The sequence below is a fragment of the Antennarius striatus genome, chromosome 11, assembly GCF_040054535.1.
Source record: "Antennarius striatus isolate MH-2024 chromosome 11, ASM4005453v1, whole genome shotgun sequence".
NCBI lineage: Eukaryota > Metazoa > Chordata > Actinopteri > Lophiiformes > Antennariidae > Antennarius > Antennarius striatus.
This window is the reverse complement of record NC_090786.1, coordinates 3,446,994-3,461,365: the sequence shown is the minus strand read 5'-3', so window position 1 is coordinate 3,461,365 and position 14,372 is coordinate 3,446,994. Positions and strand designations below refer to the sequence as shown.

The 14,372-nt window shown below is 45.2% G+C and overlaps 2 protein-coding genes and 1 long non-coding RNA gene across 3 annotated transcripts; 1 reads left to right on the top strand and 2 right to left on the bottom strand.

Annotated features, from left to right (window-relative positions):
• The first annotated feature begins 1,990 nt into the window (after positions 1-1,990).
• LOC137604031 (uncharacterized) lies at positions 1,991-4,662 on the top strand. The gene is made up of 3 exons (XR_011037378.1): positions 1,991-2,103; positions 2,229-3,784; positions 3,989-4,662. It is a non-coding gene; the product is annotated as an uncharacterized lncRNA (long non-coding RNA).
• A 532-nt stretch (positions 4,663-5,194) lies between these two features.
• On the bottom strand, positions 5,195-6,869 carry calhm3 (calcium homeostasis modulator 3). Its single transcript, XM_068328113.1, has 4 exons — positions 6,583-6,869; positions 6,346-6,473; positions 6,148-6,275; positions 5,195-5,717 (listed from the first exon to the last, which is right to left on the bottom strand). The coding sequence occupies exons 1-4, from the start codon at positions 6,867-6,869 to the stop codon at positions 5,271-5,273; spliced, it is 990 nt and encodes a 329-aa protein (XP_068184214.1). The 3' UTR covers positions 5,195-5,270.
• A 679-nt stretch (positions 6,870-7,548) lies between these two features.
• hells (helicase, lymphoid specific) lies at positions 7,549-14,148 on the bottom strand. The gene is made up of 22 exons (XM_068327315.1): positions 13,893-14,148; positions 13,360-13,457; positions 13,126-13,244; positions 12,734-12,856; positions 12,601-12,642; positions 12,486-12,519; positions 12,330-12,388; positions 12,187-12,228; positions 11,882-12,109; positions 11,623-11,805; positions 11,399-11,542; positions 11,084-11,280; positions 10,537-10,630; positions 10,289-10,450; positions 10,058-10,200; positions 9,744-9,972; positions 9,534-9,653; positions 9,327-9,443; positions 8,477-8,636; positions 8,294-8,390; positions 8,128-8,204; positions 7,549-8,010 (listed from the first exon to the last, which is right to left on the bottom strand). Exons 1-22 carry the CDS (start codon positions 13,898-13,900, stop codon positions 7,922-7,924), a joined length of 2,565 nt encoding a protein of 854 aa, XP_068183416.1. The 5' UTR covers positions 13,901-14,148; the 3' UTR covers positions 7,549-7,921.
• Positions 14,149-14,372: the final 224 nt, after the last annotated feature.

Here is a 14,372-nt window from a genome sequence, read left to right as displayed (position 1 = left end):
AAGGAAGAGACAACACAGGTGTATAGAAAGGGGCGTGGCCGACTGATAAAGTGACAAAGGTAATAAGACGAAGAATGTTTCACACCTTTTCTACTGTATGCTAGGATCACAAAGATCAGTGTGGCATTCAGGGACGGCTTGGAAAAAAGGCCGCTCCCAGCACCTCAAAGGCAAACTTCAGTAACTATCCTCCACTTTAAGTGTCTGTTTTGTCTTACACAATAAATTTCATCAAGGAAGGCATGAAATATAAATCAGTTGAGAGAGGTAACATCTTCTAAAAATACATTTAAGTGCATCCTGACGAAATTAGAGGCTGGGAGCGTCCGAAATAATTACCTCCCTGCAAAGGTGACGACGAGCTCCAGAAAACAAAAGCAGCTCCGTCAGCGGAAGCGGCGAGTGTGAACTTGTTTCACCACCACTCTGTCATTAACCGTGTCTGAGTTCATTTGTTTTCCAGCAGCGCTCCGAAAAACAACAGATCGGAGGAAGCTTGAAGAGACTCAGCTTCTCCCCGCTGGTGTTATCACCCGGATCATGGAGGCTTGACCTCAAGAGCTTCTTCAGTAAAGCAAATCATTTCTGTCACTTTTTAACCTACGGTGGTTAAATGTGACAGATGGAGGTCACATTTTCTTTTGATTGATTAACCCTGCAGGACTGGCTGTCTGAGCAACAAGAAGTCATTTTAACAATTAGGGTTCGTAAATTTTTAACAAATACGCTCATGACAACGATGGTATAAAAACGTCTGCAGTGTTTCCAGAGGTTAAACCACAAACTGACCTCTGCACACGCTGGATGTAGCGGTTAGCTCGACATGCCGTCGCCATCTTTTCCCGCCGTCCTGATGTGTTCAGGTGTGCTCGGTCAGAGTCGATGGCGCGTCACTTAATCGTTCCAGGACCAGACGTTCCCTGAGACTCTCCGGGTTCATCGTGTTCCTGAGAGTCTTCAGGACTTCAGAGAGATCCCCAGAATCTTGGTAATTCAGAGTCAACTCCGAGTCTGTGTGTTTTGGCCCTGAAACGCTGAAGTCGGGCGGAGGATTTGGGATGAGTTGACCGACGCTCTCTTATATTAATACCTCTGGGGCTGATAGAAACAATAAAAACACATCTGGGTTGAATCGGGATGTGATTTATTCCATCGGACCATCTGATGTCTGTCCTTGAGGGACGGATCAGGGCGCTGTGGTTCCACTTTCGGATCGCAGCAAGTGACATTCGGGATCATGAGAATCCTCTTCTTTCATAGGTTTTTTTTTTAACAGTTTACCTGAGCTTCACTTTTGGATTTTCATTCCCACGTTAGGAGGAAGAGGAAGAGGAGGAGGGGGAGGAGGAGGAGGAGGAACGCCAGAACATTTTCTTTGCAAACATGAATAATGAACCAGGGTTCACCTCTCAGTTATCAATCAACAGTCGCCGCTCCAGCCAGAATTTTCCCTGAAGAAACGGTGACATCAGGGATGAAACGGGCCCAAATTAAAAGAAAAATAGCAAATATAACATCCTGATCGTTCAGTAATATCACACTGAACGAAAGACCAGTGGAAGAACTGTAAGGCACACCTAAAAGCCTTTAATTTTCTCAGAAACTTATAATCCAGTGCATCTTATATATGAAAACATTAGAATAGGCCATTCATTGAAGGTGCGATTTATAATCAAGTGCCTTATAGTGCAAAAATACTGTAACTGAACAAAAACACAGATGAGGTCAAAAGCAGAGACGAGGGCCGGTCACGGACGGGGCGTCGGAGGGGACAAATCCAAACATTTTAACAAGCTTCCAGTATGATCCTCCCTCCGACAGGGTAAATTGCTATAAATGGGGTTATTCTTAGGCTTCTCAGCAACACCCGCTCACCCCCCACCCCACCGGACCTTTCATGTCCATCCAGTAATTGTCCCAGAGACTCTAGTGGCCAGATAGGATCACGGATGTTGTCTTTTCGCCTCTGCCCCTCGAAACGTGAGAAAAACAAAACATTAACTGTGATTAAACCAGAGAACGTCATGTGTGGCTCTGAGCGGTGGGATGGAGGGACGGGATGCAGTAGCGGAACCTCAAAACTCAACTTTTAAAGACATCCAGGTATTTATTCTCTTACTATTTCTAGTCATCTAGCGCTGTCCAATCAGATCTCAGCTTTATGTGTCAGCCTATCATCTCGCTGCTGCTTTTTTTTTTTAATTATTTGATTCTTTTGATACCTCCAGCAAGCATCGTTCCATCAACCTGCACTGTCTCAGCAGCCCCATGGGCCGTCGCCGCCACCTGCCTTTATACTCCATACAACATTTAACCCTTCTACTTGGACTAATCCAGATCAGCCAGGTGTGTTCTGTGTAATCAGCAGAAATGGTGAAAAATCCTGCATCTGCCCCTTAATCTGGATCCGATTAAAACTTTACTGGTCTTTTCTCTGTCACATGACCAACCCTGGCAAAACCTGCCGAGTATTTTTAAAGGAATCCTGCAAACGGACAAACAGGCGCTGGTGAAAACATAACCAACCTGGCAAAGGAACTGATACCATGTGTTTCCCACAGCAACACACAACTTATCACTAATACATGCCGCCTAGAAACAAATACAGAATGTCCACGAAATGTCAGGTTAGTTTTCGCACAGCTTGCCCATCACGTTTGGAATGAAATGTTTATGGACTTTTAGATGTTCTGTTTTTGTCTCTGAAATGTGATGTTTTAGTAATATTTTATTTGATAGAGAATCATTGTGTTTTACTAACATGTTGTTTTTAGATCCAAGAACCTGATACAGCAGCGTGTAAAGGCAATATTGTTCCTGGTGTGTATATATTATTTTCAGAATCACCAATAAACTCCAAGCTTCTTGTGGACAACAAATTGAAAAAAAAGCTAACATACAGAGACTTATTTCAAAGATTTGTATGGATGCATTGTTTTCAAAGCTTATTGATCAAGAGGTGGAGAACAATAGATCATCAGGTAAAATTATTTTTGAATGTTTGCTCATCCAATTTTGTTATATTTCGCTACCTAAACCACAAATTTGATCGAACAATTGTAAATACAACAAAAACAGACATAGTAGCAGCGAATTGTTTTAGAAGATATTTCCCAATGACTCTAACTTGTCTCCAACCTTCACAAATGTGAGTATTTTTCCAATTACTTGCTCATATTTGTGATTTAAAGTCTTGTCTTTAACACTCACTAAATTTCTGAAGATGTTATTTTATGTTATTTTTTATAAAGTTCATTTTTTCTTTACCTGTGCAACTTTAGGGCTCCTCGCACTACGACAGTAAAATTTTGGGTTTTAGCCATCATTTACTCAACAAAAGTGTTTTGGGGCCCAAGAACCACGTCTAAGAATGGAATGACGTCACAGCTCCACCTCACGTGCTGATGGCTGATGTGTTGAAAGGCTACACTGCCACCTGCTGCCTTGGAATGCAAACTACAGCAGAAATATGTGGGGAAAAAATCATACAAAAAAAACACATGACAGATATTCATAAGTCAGGGCTCTCATTGACAGAAAACACACCTGAGCATCCATACAGGGTTCAAAGGAATCATGGAATTTTCTGATTGGTTAATATTTTCAATATTGTTAATTGTCTTTCCAAACTGCTTTGGATCAATTTGTGACAGTTTTCTCAAGAAATTTTTGTTTTTCTGACATCCAGATCAGAAATGTTACTGACATGACCGGCCATCATCTCTGCTTTCCAAGACTGAATCAGTTGTGCTTTTTTGGGGATACTTGGTGCGGCCCCCCCCAGGTAAGTCAAGTTTGACACCCCTGGTTTAAGTCCATAATTGGAATTGTCTTACAATTTAATAAAAAGCATGAAAGCACACAGTTGTGTTTTTCTATTTGCGTATTCACAATGACGTTCCAACAACTTACTTGTGAATAGCAGCGTACGTAACAAGAAACTGCTTTGCGGAAAGAGCTGTCCCTGAAGATCACGTCCTCCTTGCAGGGAACTTTGATCATGATTCTGACCACATCCAGACCCGTGTTGTTGGGCATACCTGAGGAATCACAACACCTGGTTTTATGGTGGAACTTTGCCAACACCATCTATTCTATACGGGGATGTGTGTGCAGATACCTGTGAAGAGCGAAGGGTCGACACTGACGCTGAAGGCACAGATGAAGATAGATAGTAATGAGGATCCAGACCATCGGTGTCAGCAGGGCTGAGATGGTAGTGATCTGAGGGTGGTGGACACCAACAGACTGACCAGACTGGTCCGCAGCACTGGTGACATTGTTGGGGCACAGTTGGACTCCCTGACGGTGGTGTTGGTGAGGAGGTCATTGTCCAAGTTAAAGGTCATTTTAGCGTTGATGGGGCACAGGAGTTTATTCAGTAGCAAGATGACCCTTCATAAATACAGTACTGAACGCCATAGGAAATCTTTCTCACCTGTGGACATCAAACTATACAACTCCTCACTCTGATGAGGTGAGGAGGAAAACCTATACATACATGTACATACCTTTATATTCTCTTAATTATTGTCTTCAACACTCACTGTGATATCTTTATGAAATTATTTTCTTTATTATATTGGCCTCTTCGGGCTCCTTGAATTACGTTACATACTATCAATAAACGTTCTTTGCTTGTGACTGCCCCCTAGAGGGTACATCAGAGTACAATCTAAAGTTAAATAAAAATATATTCACAAATAAATAACACAAACTTAAGTGATTAAATGTACAAAAAACATATCTAACCAAGATGAAAGGCGACTCCAGAATTTAATCAATGAAATAAAACACACTGCGCTGAGAGACGACGAGTCAAAAGAGTTGAATGATGTTGGGTTTTGGGTTTTGCCCACTCAGCTCCATTTGCATGTTTTTGTGTGTGTGTGTGTGTGTGTGTGTGTGTGTGTGTGTGTGTGTGTGTGTGTGTGTGTGTGTGTGTGTGTGTGTGTGTGTGTGTGTGTGTGTGTGTGTGTGTGTGTGTGAGCAAAACCAAATGCAAACCAGTTCCCATCACACTCATGTAGTCAAATGACTCTCGTAGCATGTTAGCACCAAAGAGCTAACACTTTCTAGGAGTCTTGGCAATAGAGCTGCCATTGAAATACTTGACTGAACACACACACCTGTGCACATTTAGCGGTGCAGTCTTCGATGAGTCAGGAGGGTTGTGTGTTTGGAGTTTACATCTTTACAAATCTATTCAGGCTCTTTGGTCTACTGGAATCTTGGATGACACTTCCCAGGTCTCCATCTTCCTCAGGTGTTTAGACATCTGAGTATAAGGTCTTCCCATCGCGCCCCTCCCAGGTCACACACACTGTGGGTCTGTGGGCTCTCCTGGTGACGTCCAGCTCAGGTTTACTGAAGTACCACTTGTCCAGAAGCTGGTTCACCTGCTCCTGCTTCGATATGCCGTGAAGCCTCTCCTCCTCATCCTCCCACTCGTCCGTCTCCTTGGTGATGAAGGGCGGGTGGGGAAGACGCAGGATCTGGTCTTCGGACGCGTCTTCGAAGAACTGCACCACGCATTTCTGGGCGAAATCCCGAGCGTGCAAAACGCAGGTTTCATCGAAGAGCTTCTGCTCCACATCCAGGTAGTTGCTCCAGTAGCGCGTCTGAAGGAAGGTGCCGTGGTTGTCGAAGCAGGGCTTGATGAGGCGTCCCAGCGCTCCCAGTACGATCAGGAAGAGCAAGATGGACCAGCCGAAGGCCTGGAGAGAGTGGGAGAAGTCAGCCACAGGAAGCTCTCAGTCATTTGGGTGCAGCAAAAGTCAAACATGAGTACATTTTATAACCAAAGTTCTCTCTGAATCTTTGATTCCTGCTTTCACCTCTTGTTTGTACCAGAACACCCATTTTTTCCCCAATTCCTACCTTACTTTCAAGCTTTATACTTCTATTACTACAAGAATTAATTGAAGAACGAATCAAGTTTCAACTGAATTATATGTCAAGACTGTTAGACTGATAGGTCTAAGATTGACCTAGACTTTATCACCAGTGTCCCCTACAGGTAGGATGAGTTTGAGATCCCTGGTTTAAGTCCATAATTGGAATTGTCTTACAATTTAATAAAAAGCATGAAAGCACACAGTTGTGTTTGTCTGTTTGTGTATTCACAATGACGTTCCAACAACTTACTTGTGAATAGCAGCGTACGTAACGAGAAACTGCTTTGCGGAAAGAGCTGTTCCTGAAGATCACGTCTTCCTTGCAGGGAACTTTGGCCATGATTCTGACCACATCCAGACCCGTGTTGTTGGGCATACCTGAGGAATCACAACACCTGGTTTTATGGTTGAACTTCACTGTTCTATATAGGGATGTGTGTGCAGATACCTGTGAAGAGCAAAGGGTCGACACTGATGCTGAAGGCACAGATGAAGACCTTTCCATCCAGCAAAGTAACGAGGATCCAGACCATCGGTGCCAGCAGGGCTCTCTGGAGCATGGCTGAGAACAAATATCTGCAGGAGACACCAGGAAGTCACCAGGAAGTCACCATATGACTCATGAAATTAGTCTGAAGGTGACATCTGCTCTCAGATTCAATGTCAAAAGAAGGACCTCACTCACTTCACCACAGCAGGGTTTTTGGATCGGTTCCCAATGGGTCTCATCCACTCATCCATCATGACCCCCGTGTGTCGGTTGACCAGGACGCCCAGGAAGAACAGGATGATGGGCGGGACGATCATCACCCCCAGAGAGTACAGCTTGTTGTACTGAGGAAGGCAGGGGCAGTTGAAGTCAAAGCTGGTGTAGAGCTTGACGCTGATCAAGGCCAGGATGATGCAGATGCCGTTGGAGATGGACTCCGAGTTGGACTGGAAGTACTGGAGGACCAGCTTCAGACGCTCCATGGCTGACAATCAAAGTCTGGAACGTGGAGACAAACCAGATAGGCCTCTTGGGGTTTTCCAAATAACGTAAAAAAACAAAATATGGCTTCTGGAAATAACGCAGTCCACCATCAGAGTGGGTAAACAGCCTGAGCTTCGGTTGTGGGAGGCTTTAGAGCCGCAGTGTTCGGAGACAATGCTTGAATGCACTTGACCAGGTGAGCGCAGTGGCCACGCCCTGCAGAACTCCCAACAAAACGCTCCACCTGCTCAGCTTTTGTTCGTCCTCTTCCTGTCTCACAGCAGACAGCGATGAAGAGTCGCATTCCTCGTGTGGACATGCCTGACGAACAAAAGACGAGTCTTTGATGTGTCACATCTATAGGGGAGTCTGCGCCATGGCAACGGGTTTGAATGAGATCCAGATCCGGAGGACAAACTCGAGCAGAAAACCTCCACTGAACAGATCGAGATCTGTTTTGTTAACGCCTGAGAATTTAACAAATTCATCCAGAAACATCACGAGAAAGATATTTAAACACAGAGCTGCACCAAACTTCAGAAGGTTCCTCCTAGTTTGGTGGAAATCTGCCCGGTAGTTTCTGTATAAACCTGATATAAGTATCATCCATCATCAGAGATCCAGAAGAAATCAAACAAACAAAAACTTTACAAACAGGTTTATTTATTTAAAAGACATGAAAAAAACATGAACGTGTGTGAAAGTGCTGAGGTTACATCAGATGGACCGAAGAAGACGAAGAAGACCCGACAAGACGATGTCATCCCGGCTGAAGGTCACACGGAGGTCGGAGTTGAAGGACAAATCTCTTTACAAAAATAGAACCGTTGTGGGTTTTTAAGGTTCTGGTGTCGAGTCAAAGTCGGTGCCGCTGACAAACTGAAAGTGTTTCGGCCTGACAGACCCACCGGCAGTCAGGCTTTTGAAAGAGGGTTCAGTAGAACAAACACAAAACTGACTGGACAGAAATATAAAAAACTAGAAAGTAAAAGAACAAAACAGGAGGTTTCAGTCTACAAGCATCGGTTTCTTTCCGTTTCAGCGTCTTCTCTCAGGTCAGTGTGATTTCTGAAGACTCCTTAGCGTCTATCACCCTGAAGACCCCCACCTTCTCTTTTTTGGCGCTCCCCCGATCTTTATCTGAAAATAATAACGATGGTTTAGCTCAAGGAATTTGAAAAAACAGTGAAAATCATGATGATGATGATTAAAGCAGCGATGGATCTCCTTTGATCGAAGCTCCAGGCGTCTCCTCACCCAGCATGTCGCTGCGGTCCAGCAGGATCTCCAGGTCCTTGTCACTGATCACCTTCCCTTTAGAAGCTTTCATTTCCCTGGGCGGGAAAAAAAAGTTCACATCATTTTCAGCTTCTTACGTTTTCCAAATATTTAAGAAGTTGCAGATGGGGCGACGGTTTCTTACTTCTCGGTGCCTCTGGATTTGAGCATCTCCATCAGCTCATCCAGGTCGATGCAGCTCTTGCTCTCATTCAGATCTGCTTTCCCGCCTTTGAATTTGTCTACGGAGGAAGAAAAAACGAAGCCGTCAGAATTCTGAGAGTTAAACCGAACGTCCGCCTCGTACGCCTGTGGTGAAAACACTCACTCTTGTGAATCACCATCTGCTCCAGCTTCCTCTTGGCCGAGGCTCTCTCCAGGATCTTCTGGTCGACGGTGTTGGCCGTCACCAGCCGGTAAACCACCACCGGTTTGGTTTGGCCGATGCGGTGACAGCGGTCCTGAGCCTGCAGGTCCGACTGGGGGTTCTGGGAAGGGAAGAAAGCTACGGATGAAGATGCGCGGAGGAGGCGGGTCACAAGTCCAAACGACACCCTCAATGTTCTCGTCTGCGTCTTTGACGCACTTTTTTTGAAAGCGGGATCATCAGCCTTATTAAAATCGACCAAACTGAAACACGACATCTGCTTTTTTTTACACGCTGCAGTGAGAGAGCGAGGAACTGGTCTTGCGCTATCACCATGCTTCCAAAAAAGATGCATAAGTATGACTAAAGATGCATAAGTATCGACTAAAAAACAATCAATAGTTAATGACGAAAACGAGATATATTACTATGGAACAGCAAGGAAGAAGACATCTTTCTTTTTAAAACTGTCCTAACAATGACTATCAGGCTTCAACATTTCGATAAAAATAATATAGAATTTTACTTTTTTTTTTCTTTTTACTTAAAAAGCTACGACATTTGTTATTAAAAAAAAATCATTCAAGATTAACAGTTTGTTTAGTTCTCTTGCGTAAAGGCTTCTACCGTTTATTCTTTTATTACTCTTGGGAACCATAAATGTCATGTTGGGATGCACACATTCTTTTTGAAGCGCATCCCAGGGATGCACTCCTATCCTGAGGTTAAAATGAACTTTTATGAGTTTTTAAGAGATGATGATAAGAAATGCTGAACTTGTTCTTATTGTTGATTTTTAACCTTCACCCACCCAGTCGCTGTCAAAGATGATGGCGGTGTCGGCGGCCGTCAGGTTGATGCCCAGGCCTCCCGCTCTGGTGCTCAGCAGGAACAAAAACACCTCCGGATCCTTGGAGAACTTTGTCATCTGCAGGAGGAGAGGAAGAAGAGATCGGTGATGTCACAAACGTTTTGTGGACCGACAAACTGAACTCTTTCATTGATATCCTTTTCTTACGTTTTCCTCTCTGTCGGCGTACGACATGCCCCCGTCCAGTCGGCTGTACTGGAACCCCCGCAGGAAGCAGTAATCCATCAGTAGATCCAAGATGGACGTCATCTGACTGAAGATCAGAACCTGCGTCGGGAAAGACGGCCGGTGCATTCAGTGAACGCGTTCCGCGTTAATGTGGATTCCAAATGAACGCCGGTCGGTGTCGCTCCTCACCTTGTGCCCCCTCTGCTTCAGCGCCGGCAGCAGTCGGTCCAGGATGAGGAACTTCCCGGAGCTCTGAACCAGCTGCTCGTCGATCTTGAATTCCTGAGTGGCGGGGTCGAGGGGGTACTCCACCAGGTAGGGGTGGTTACAGCATCTCTTCAGCAGCATGAGGATGTTCTGCATCTTCAGGTAGATTTGGGCGTCCCGGGGACTCTGGGAACGCATCGCCGAGGAGGAGCTGCAACGACAGGATTCATTCCAGTCAGATTAAATCCAATAGTTGTTTCGTCATGGGGGGTGGGGGGTGGGGGCATAGGACTCACCCTGGCTCCTGATCCTGCTCCTGCTGGACCCTCTCCAGATATTTCTCCAGGTCGTACGGCGTGTTACCTTCCTTGTAGTCCACTAACTTTCTGGTGCGACGCTTCGGCCGGCCGCTGGACGTCAGATTGACGGGAGCCTCCGTCTGTATGGAGGACAGGATGGAGGTCAGATCCCTGAACCGGATCGCACCGGACGGACCTCCTCGCCTCAGCGAGTCTCCACGGCGTTACCTTTTCCCGTCCCAGCATCTTTTCGATGGATTTGTTGACCACAGCGGTGTAGAAGGACTCCTGCTTGGCTGTCAGAGGAGCGTAAACGATGATCTCCTTCTTAGGAGGAACCTCCAGCGTCACGTCTGACTTCAGCCTCCTCAGCAGGAACGGAGTCAGGATCTGGAACCAGACAGAACCTTTAAACCCATTTCATCAGAGCGTTGGTGTGATCGTGTCAGTGGCTTCGCTCTCATTGGACGACTGACCTGGTGCAACATGCTCAGGATGTTTTGCTCGCGCTCAGTGGCGACCACGCTCTCAGCCTCCCCGAGGTCGTTGATGTCGAACCAGGACTCGAAGCTGCGCAACAAGAGGTCAACACGTGTCGTCACGTCAATCAAGACTCTAGAACACGTGTGTCAAACTCAAGGCCCGGGGGCCAAATGTGGCCCGCCACATCATTTTATGAGGCCCGCAAGAGCATAAAAGGTCAGAGTGTCTTAAAATAGGTCAAAAATGGGCTTTGACCAAAACTACATTTCCCACAATGCAGTAATTCAGCCCATTTTAACTCTGACAAAAATGTTTTGGACAAGGTTAACATCCTAACTTGTGTTTGATGTTATTTTTCTTTATTCATTGATAGTTTGATCCTTGATTGATGGAGTTCTGTGGGTTTCATAACCTGACAAATTAAAAGCATTTCTTTTACAACAGAGAAACTAACAAACTTTTTTTTTCTACGTAACTGTAATATTTGTAACTTGAATAAGTAACAAATTCAGAAGCTCCAGAAGCTACGTGACTCCGTACCTCTTGAGGTCATCGAAGACCTCCGGCAGCAGGAAGTTGAGGAGGGACCAGAGCTCGGCCAGGTTGTTCTGCAGCGGCGTTCCCGTCAGCAGCAGCTTGTTGTCGGTGGGGAGGAGCTTCAGCTCCTGCACCAGCCGACAGTTGAGGTTTTTGATCCTGTGGCCTTCGTCTACGATCAGGTACTTCCACTGGAAGCGCTGGGACACAAATCAGATGCGGCGTGTTTATACGGTGTGGGAGTGGTCGGAGGTCATCAGGGGTCAAGCCTCGACCCGGTTATCTTTAGCTTTAGCAGAGGAAGGGAAGCAATCCTACCTGTAGAAACTTCCTGTCAATCATGGAGATCTCAAAGGAGGTGACGACCACAGGATTCATGCTGAGGGGCCCCTGGGGCCTCCGGATCTGCTGCAGGATGCGGGCCCTCTCCGACTGGGAGCCGTGGTACAGCAGCACGGACACCTGACGGACGCGAACACACCGTCAGCCATCGAGAACGTTAAATGCGTGGCGGACACCAGCGGGTTAACTCGTCCTCCTACCTCTGGGGCGAAGCGAGTGAATTCGTTGATCCAGTTGGGTAAGGTGGAGAGGGGGGCCACCACCAGGAAGGGGCCCATGACCTTCTTCTCTATCATCATGGCGATGTGGGCGATGCACTGGATCGTCTTCCCCAGTCCCATCTCGTCGGCCAGGATCCCGTTGATGCCGTTCTCCCACAGCATCTAAGAGGACGACACAGGTCAACGCCAGAGGACGAGGACGGGGGGGTCCCACCAGGGGTTGTTTAGTCATACTGACCCTCAGCCACTCCATGCCTTCGATCTGGTACCACCTCATCACCCCTCCGCTGAAGAGCCGCGGCTGCTGGGCGGGGACCGGCTGGCCGTTCACCTTCCTGTGGGGGTCCAGGCGGTGGACGGCGTTGTCTCGCACCGACTCAGACAGGCGGGCCTTGATGTCCTGGTTGGAGTCGCTCATCCGCTCGATGTCCTCGGCTTCCAGTTTCCTCTGAGACCCAGACGCATCCTGACGTTCAAAACAAACAGACTGGTGACTTAAACTCCACGACTGAAGTCTGTTGATTCTTCTGCACTCGTCTTTACCGTTTCCTCCACTTTGGCTTTCTTAGCTTGTGACATTATTTCCTGGAAGAAACAAAAGAAATGGAGCAGAATCAATGTAAGCAAATCATTTCTGAGCAAAAAAAACAACCCAAAACTAGAAAGTAGAGTCAATGATGTCTTACTTCTTTGGACATGACATCAGATATTTTGTAGTCTTCTTCCCTCCTCCTCTTTCTCTTATCTAGTTTAAGACAGAGTCAAATTTATTTATATTCACACAGTCATCAGCATATTAACAGTAATAATCTGGATTTGAATGTATCAGGAGTTCTTCTCACCTTTCTCCGGTTCTGGATTGTTATTTTTCTGCATCTGAAACAAAATTGATCGTTAATGAATGTTTCTATTTAAAGCATTTAAACACAGAGTTAATATCCGTGAAGATTCCCTCACCTTCTTGTCTTTCTTTTCTAATTTCTCCTTCTTGACTTTCTCCTGAACGTAAACGGAACCATTAACCATTGATTCGTTGGACAGCGAACGCCACACGAGACGTTTATTTATTCATTCTTCTTTTTTTTTTTACCTCGTTCTGCTGTTGCTCCATTTTAGTCAGCAGAAATTTAGAGTAGATGTTGCTCTTCTGAAGCAAATGCTGAAGTCTCCTGTAGCGAATGTCATGAGAATCCCGCTCCCTCGATTCACGGGCCTAGAAAACAATCCCACGATAGTGACAAAACAGACTAGATTAGTGCTGGATATCCTTTGAACATTTTTTTATATGGGGGCAAAAACCAAACAGCTATTTATACCTTCACTAAAATTTCTGATTCTAACTTTTACTAAACTTGAAAATCTGAGGGAAAAAGACTGACTTGATTATTACAAGAACTCCTAGTCATCTATTGATGACCAGATTAAAAATGATCAATTTTCACAAATAAAACACACATCAGAATGAATTAAGAAGCAGCAAACCTGGTCCATCATCTCCCTCTCTTTTCTCTGCCCTTCCTCCATCAGCTGTTTCTCCTCCTCCTCCATTTCCTGAGTGATGACCACCTCAGGTCCCACGTTCTCGGCGTTCACGCCATCCTCTATAAAGACATGGAACAGTCAAGGTTCAAGACTGGGGACATCCCAACAAGAAAATGCCATAGATTGTGATATGATTGCTTTAATTCCTGTGTCATGACCCTGAACCAGACTGACCCCTGGCAGCTCCAGTCCCCATGGATGTCCCCAGGGGCTCCTCGGATTCATCCGGCTTGGGGCAGTGAGGGGACACACTCCTGGATTCCTCCTTCACGCTGCGGGCAGGAGGAAAACAGATGGTTAAAGGCTTCCTGCTGCTTTGAAGGAGGAAAAAAAAAAAAAAAACACTCCATGTGCGTTTGGAACTTCAAAGAACACATGAAACCAAAGCTTTCAAGACCCAATCACGTGTGAAACCGTTCGATCGATAGACGTGTATATGTCAACTCTGCGATTTTAAAATTATTGTAAAGGAAAATTAAATTAAAGTTGAAAATTAATTTTATTTATTTTTTTTACATATTTTTTTTAAGTCGATGCATTAAGCATGAAAACCCTTTTTTAAAGTGTTTTCATGCTTAATGCATTCTTAACGCGTATATCCTTATCGGTTTATCGGGTGAATGAGACAAGCAGCGATGTTTATGCAGATTTTTACACACAAATTTCTTACATCTTCATGCATATTAACTGTAATAGTTCTTACTCACCAGCTCATTGTGACAGTAGTGAGGCTAATTCAAGGTTTTTTTTCCGGAACGTATAGAAAATATTCACTTCCAGCCGACGCGAGTTACAAAAGCAGTCATGTAACTCGACAGCAGTTAGCTAGCGGTTATGTTTAAGGTGCTGAAATTAAGTTCCTCAATAATTTCTGAAGTGTATTCTTTTATCTAAAATTGTTCAAATGCACTTAAACTAAACTTTTAACAGTTTAAATTCCACGTTAAGTCGTGCGCCGCACACAGATGGTGAGCAGTGTGCTAAACCACGACAAGCGCAGAGGGTGACGCAAACTATGTCCAGGTAGTATTTTCAAAATAAGACGCATGACGCGGACAATCCGCTCGGACACAGAACACAGAGGCGCTATTGTGTTTTATTTTGAAGGCCATATCCGTGAATTGTCGCCGTAACATTGGTTAACTTGATACAAAAGGGACTTCGCTTGTAGGTGGGCTTATTAATTT

What these genes read in the sequence shown, in the direction of transcription:
- hells (XM_068327315.1), bottom strand. An exon ending in TCACTCGCTTCGCCCCAGAG is followed by an intron (nt 11,543 to 11,622) that starts GTAGGAGGACGA and finishes CGCGTCCGTCAG; the next exon opens with GTGTCCGTGCTGCTGTACCA. An exon ending in AGATGCTGGGACGGGAAAAG is followed by an intron (nt 10,201 to 10,288) that starts GTAACGCCGTGG and finishes TCCTCCATACAG; the next exon opens with ACGGAGGCTCCCGTCAATCT.
- calhm3 (XM_068328113.1), bottom strand. Translation starts at nt 6,869, where the DNA reads ATGGAGCGTCTGAAGCTGGTCCTCCAGTACTTCCAGTCCAACTCGGAG. An exon ending in CGACCCTTTGCTCTTCACAG is followed by an intron (nt 6,276 to 6,345) that starts GTATCTGCACAC and finishes GTGATTCCTCAG; the next exon opens with GTATGCCCAACAACACGGGT. An exon ending in ACGTACGCTGCTATTCACAA is followed by an intron (nt 5,718 to 6,147) that starts GTAAGTTGTTGG and finishes CACTCTCTCCAG; the next exon opens with GCCTTCGGCTGGTCCATCTT.